The sequence below is a fragment of the Amphiprion ocellaris genome, chromosome 22, assembly GCF_022539595.1.
Source record: "Amphiprion ocellaris isolate individual 3 ecotype Okinawa chromosome 22, ASM2253959v1, whole genome shotgun sequence".
NCBI classification, from domain to species: Eukaryota; Metazoa; Chordata; class Actinopteri; family Pomacentridae; genus Amphiprion; species Amphiprion ocellaris.
This window is the reverse complement of record NC_072787.1, coordinates 26,610,225-26,616,339: the sequence shown is the minus strand read 5'-3', so window position 1 is coordinate 26,616,339 and position 6,115 is coordinate 26,610,225. Positions and strand designations below refer to the sequence as shown.

The following is a 6,115-nucleotide window of genomic DNA, read 5'->3' as shown; positions in this document are numbered from 1 at the left end:
TGTGACTGATAAAATCCCGTCTGATTGTATTTAAACTCAACATTCTCCTCCCAGACAAACACGACCTCTGCTGGTGGATCAACACAACTACACAAACACACACTATTATATACATAAACCTCATTTTCTCACAATATCTACAGCAAAAAATCTATCAAATGTACATTTATGATTAAGAACAAAAGCCTCATAATTCATACATATATATATATATATATATATATATATATATATATATATATATATATATATATATATATATATATATATATATATATATATATATATATATATATATATATATATATATATATATATATATATATATATATATATATATATATATATATATACACACACACACACACATACATATATGGATAATATAAGGATAAGGATAAGGATAAACTTTATTGATCCCACAGTGGGGAAAGTTCACTGTTATGTATGTATATGTAGTAAAGTCACAATAAAAGTATTAATTTACACATTAACCCTAAAAAACAGGTCCAAAATGTCCACATCAGTAATTATTACATCAACATTCAAACCCGTGATTAAAGTTTTGCAGCATTTTAAAGGCCAAAGATGCAGAAATACAAATGATATTTAAATTTATATTAAAAATACATATATTTTAATTTATTTGTTGTATTTCTTTCATTTACTGATTTTTAAGTCCGACTGCTGTTTATTTTTTCTTCCCAAAACAAGATGGGACACAGAAGACAAGAGGACGCAGTAAAACATGAGACTCTAAATAAATATTCAGTGTAAAGTATTAATACTGGAATGTACTTGGAAAGTACTTGGAAAGATGACTGAACCTTTACGAACTCACTACAATTAAAATAAATCACATTTACAAGTTAATTATGGCTTCATTTTCCCAAAACACTTGATTAAAGATGAGAATTACATCTTGAATTTTAGCACTGAAACATTTTAGACCAGAAACTTTGGCTGTTTTCAGAAGCTGCACCAAGTTTCCATTCTAACATTTAGCATTTAGCAGAAGTTTTACACCATTATTGTTGTTAATATTCATTCTCCTGCTTGCTGTATTTTGATTTGCACGTCTAGAACTCCATTTAGCTCCATTTTTGCTGAAGTAGAGGCAGAAATCTCAGAGAAAAACTCCTCAAATCCAAGCCAGAAGTGTTTCAATGAAAGTTGAATTATATATTTAAAAAGAAGTTTGTTATTATTTAAAGCTCCGTGTGAAATGTGGTTACCTCTTTAGATAAGGCCTGACACAGCAAAGGGTTTCTGATTTCTGTCTGTTACCACAAATTTACAAACAAAACACAACGAGCTAAACGACCATAAAAAAACACAGAATATAAATGGACGTGGAAGATATTTCTCTGGACACGTCTGACTAAAGCTGATGTTTAAATCTGGTTTTGGGTGTTTGAGATCAGCTGGTCAGGATGGATGTTTCCTCCATCACCTGCTGCTTCACCTGAAACCAGAACAGAACAACGGAGGGGAATTAAAGATGGGAACTGAGGGACCAGGGGCTTTTATTCTGAAGGAAATAAGAAATGAAGCAGAGAAGAACCTTTCTTTAGTGCTACTTTGACCACAAACAAAGATAAGAACTGATATTTGATAGAATCACAACAGAAATATTCATGAGGAAAATGTTTAAGATTATTTTTCCTCATCATGTTGATGCCACCACCATGCTTTACATCATGATGCCGCCACCACCGTGCTTCAATCATGATGCTGCCACCACCATGCTTCTCATCATGATGCCGCCACCACCATGTTTCATATCATGATGCCTCCACCACCATGCTTCACATCATGATGCCTCCACCACCATGTTTCATATCATGATGCCTCCACCACCATGCTTCACATCATGATGCTGCCACCACTGTGCTTCAATCATGATGCTGCCACCACCGTGCTTCACGTCTTGGTGGCCTCCCTCTCTAGTCTCTTTCTCCTTCAGAGGAGTCATAGGAGTCTTGGTGTCCTACCTCACTAGTCTCTCTCTCCCCTTCAGAGGAGTCATAGGAGTCTTGGTGGCCTCCCTCTCTAGTCTCTCAGGTCTTGAGGACGTCCTGCTCTAGTCAGATTTATTCATGTTCCATCTTTCTTCCATTTCTTAATGATGGATTTAACTGGACTCCAGGAGATCTTCGGGAACTTGGAAATGTTCTTGTATCGTCCTGACTGATGCTTTTCTCAGAGTTTCTTGCAGTGTTCTTTAGTCTTCATGGTGTAGTTCTATCCAGGAGAACTGATCCACCAGAGGATGGACCTTCCAGATCCAGGAGTCTTTATTCTATAATCACTGAGACACATTCACTGACCTCAGATTAAATCTATTTCAGTAACTGTGTGATTTTTCACACCTCTATTTGTCCGACTGGTTTCAGTTTCCTCTTTGCCTGCATCATTTCCTGCTGCTGCTTCAGTCGTACTTCCTCCAGACTCATGCAGCCGCCTGCAGACACACAAACATCAGACAGTAAACACAACAAATACTACACATTATGAGTAATTAAGTGTGTTTTCCTGAGTGTCTCACCGACGCTGCTGGGGTTGATGGACACGTAAGACATCGCTCTGCTCAGCCGGAGCTCCTCTAGAGCTGCCAGCTCCGCCTCCGCCTCTGCTCAGCCAATCAGACGCCACAAAACAGTCAACAACAACAACAACAAGGAAAACAGAAATAATGAAACACAAACACTGAGACTCACTTCTCTGGATCTCTCTTCTTCTCTTCGGGTTTGGTGGGATGACGGTGAAAGCTTTGTGGCTGAAAGGCAAAATATTACATTCAGCTTTATTCTCTTCATGTTATTCTGTTAGTTTTATTTATTTATATGGGTTTTAAACACACATACACAGCCATAAACAAGAACAACAAACAACTGCCCTATAAATCCAACCTCTAAATAAAAAACCTATACATACATTTTTACTAAGAAACATAATGATAAATAAATCAGACAAACAGAAGAAGTTTTATATCTTATATCTGTCATTTTTACACGTCTACATGTAGGAAAATTGTTATTTTTTCAATCCAGATTTAGTATTTCTTTTAAAAATGACATTTCTAGATGTGATCACACGTCCAAAACACATGAAAAAAGCATTTCCTAATGAGTTTCAGGCTCTTCGGGTGACAATGATGATGCCACCACCATGCTCACATTCTTGAATTTTTTGTTATTTCTAACAATCTGGGTCAAATTTTTTGAGAAAATGACATTACAGTGAAGTTTAACTTCAATTTTTCTGGATATAAAACATCGCCCCTTCATCATTTTATCCCGTTGTTTGAAATTTAGTCATAAATAACAAAATAATTGTGTCCAAACATGTCTTTTGAAGCCACAGAGACATTTTTGACTTAAATCTAACCGGATAAAGTGAAAAATAGACAGAAAAGTGTTTTTGCTGAACATTATGATGTTGTAGTGACGTTTATCTTCAACTTTTTGGATATAAAACATCATTAGTCATAATTTTATCCTGTTGTATGATATTTAGTCATAAATAACCAATTAATTATGTCCATAAACATGTTTTTTTCTAACCAAATCGAACCAATTCAAGAGAAAATCTGCACAAAATCTTCTTAAAATTAGGTTAAAATAAACCAAAACTATGGCTTGAAACCAAATATACAACTGATGAATGCTGAAAAATCCACTAAAGCTCTGAAGCAATGACTAAAAGTACAGTAAAGTTCATTAAGCAGCCTTTTTTGACCAAATCTAACCAGTTCAGGTTACAATCTGTGCAAATGTTACTTCAAATCAGGTTAAAATAAACCTAAATGATGTATTTTTGTTGTATGGAATCCAAAAATAAAAATGATGAATGCCACTAAAGCTCTGAAGCAACACTTAAAATTACAGTAAAGTTCACTAGCTACACAATTATGTCTAAAAAATGTGTTTTTGAAGCTACAGGGGCCTTTTTTTGACCAAAATCCAACCAGGTTAAGTGAAAATCTGTGTGAATTTTTCTTAAAATCAGGTTACAATAAGACAAAATGATCCTCTAAGTACATTTTTGTTGTCTGGAAACCAAAAATACAACTGATAAGAGCTGGGAAAAAAACAACTAAAAGGACTGTAAATCTCACTAGCTACACAATTGTGTCTAATAAATGTGTTTTTTAAAACCATGCAGACCTTTTTTGACCAAAATTTAACCAATTCAAGTGAAAATCTGTGCAAAATTTTAAAATCAGGTTAAAATAAACCTAAATTATGACTGGAAGCCAAAAATACAATCGATAAGTGCTGGAAAATTCACTAAAGCAACAACAAAAAGGACTGTAAAGTTCACTAACTACATGATTATGTCTAAAAAACTTATCTTTTTGAAGCTACAGAGGCCTTTTTGAACCAAAATTTAACCAGATACATGAAATTTTGTGCAACATTACCTTCAGCCCGATTTAAAGAAACTACAAATATGATTCAAGCACATTTCTTTTTACAAAACTAAAGCTCATTCTGCACTAAACAGATGTGATGCATGGAAACAGCCCACAGCTCTGACGTGCAGCTTCTCAGATCTTCATGTCAGCTGGAGGTAAAACTGAGGATTAACCTGCTGCAGCAGATGGTCCAGAAGAAGGTCAGCTCAGGACCAATCCTCGGCTCAGAGACTCTCACTTTTAACTGACCACAAACAACAACTCTGGAGCTTCAGAGGCACCAAACCTTTAAATCTGATTCTAAATTATGTCTAAGATCTCACAACATATAATAAAGACATGATTAAATGTAAAATAAGTCATGCTTCCACATAAACCCACATCATAAACCAGCACTGTGAACGTAAACTGTGTTAAAGTTCTGGTGAAAATCCCAAAGTTCACAAAGAAACCAGAAACTTCAGAATTAAAGTTCCTGATAAACACAGAAACAACTGGAAAATTAATAATAAAAACATGTTACGATTGTTCTGTTCCCTGATTTTTGGATTAATCGATTAGTTGTTTGTTTTAAAAAGTTCCAGAAAATAACGAAAAATGTCAAGACTGGTGAAGACGACAAATTTCTTATAAATAAATAAAGGAATGAATGAATGAATGAATGAATGAATGAATGAATGAATGAATGAATAACATAACATAACATAAAATAATTAACTTGAATAAGTATAGATAAATGAAGGAATAAATAAATAAATAAAGTGAATAAATAAGTAAGCATAGATAAATGAAGGACTAAATAAATACATAAAATAAATAAGTATAGATAAATGAAGCAATAAATAGCATAACAGAAATAAGATGAATAAGTATGGATAAATAAACAAATACATTAAATTAATTTAATAAACAACAAAATACTAAAACACATACAATTAAAAAAACAAATTGAATTGAATTAAACTGAATTGAATTAAATCATTTGTTTAAAAAATAAATAAATAAAAACTGTGAAAATGTGATTGAAAAGGTGCCAGAATTTTTTCTCAGATTTTCACAAATTCCTCATAAAGCAGTAAAATACTGTAACGTTGTAAAACTGTAAAAATCTGTGAAAGTAACAGTAAATATATGTTTAAAAAATCAAATAACATAAAAAACACATCATAATGGTACCACCACCATGCTTCACATCTTGATGTCGCCACCACCATGCTTCACATCATGATGCTGCCACCACCGTGCTTCACGTTATGATGCTGCCACCACCGTGCTTCACATCATGATGCTGCCACCACCATGCTTCACATCATGATGCTGCCACCACCGTACTTCACATCATGATGCTGCCACCACCATGCTTCACGTTATGATGCTGCCACCACCATGCTTCACATCATGATGCTGCCACCACCATGCTTCACGTTATGATGCTGCCACCACCATGCTTCATATTATGATGCTGCCACCACCATTCTTCACATCATGATACTGCCACCACCATGCTTCACATCTTGATGCTGCCACCACCGTGCTTCACATCTTGATGCTGCCACCACCATACTTCACATCTTGATGCTGCCTCCACCATACTTCACATCATGATGCTGCCACCACCATGCTTCACATCTTGATGCTGCCACCACCATGCTTCACATCATGATGCTGCCACCACCATGCTTCACATCTTGATGC

General features: G+C 34.8%; 1 protein-coding gene across 2 annotated transcripts in view; it reads right to left on the bottom strand.

Annotated features, from left to right (window-relative positions):
- Positions 1-392: 392 nt before the first annotated feature.
- The window catches only part of zgc:194621 (uncharacterized protein LOC795037 homolog), a 6,971-nt gene continuing 1,248 nt past the window's right edge, over positions 393-6,115 (bottom strand). Inside the window, exons 2-5 of one of the 2 annotated variants that reach the window (XR_008600328.1) lie at positions 2,721-2,779; positions 2,549-2,632; positions 1,995-2,464; positions 393-1,465 (exon numbers count right to left, since the gene is read on the bottom strand). Coding sequence is in view for 1 of the 2 variants with exons in the window: in XM_023274368.3 (XP_023130136.1) it covers positions 1,421-1,465; positions 2,373-2,464; positions 2,549-2,632; positions 2,721-2,779 (280 nt within the window). In the remaining variant the exon portion in view is untranslated. The remainder of the gene's footprint in view (positions 1,466-1,994; positions 2,465-2,548; positions 2,633-2,720; positions 2,780-6,115) is intronic. The other variant, XM_023274368.3, reaches the window with a different exon arrangement.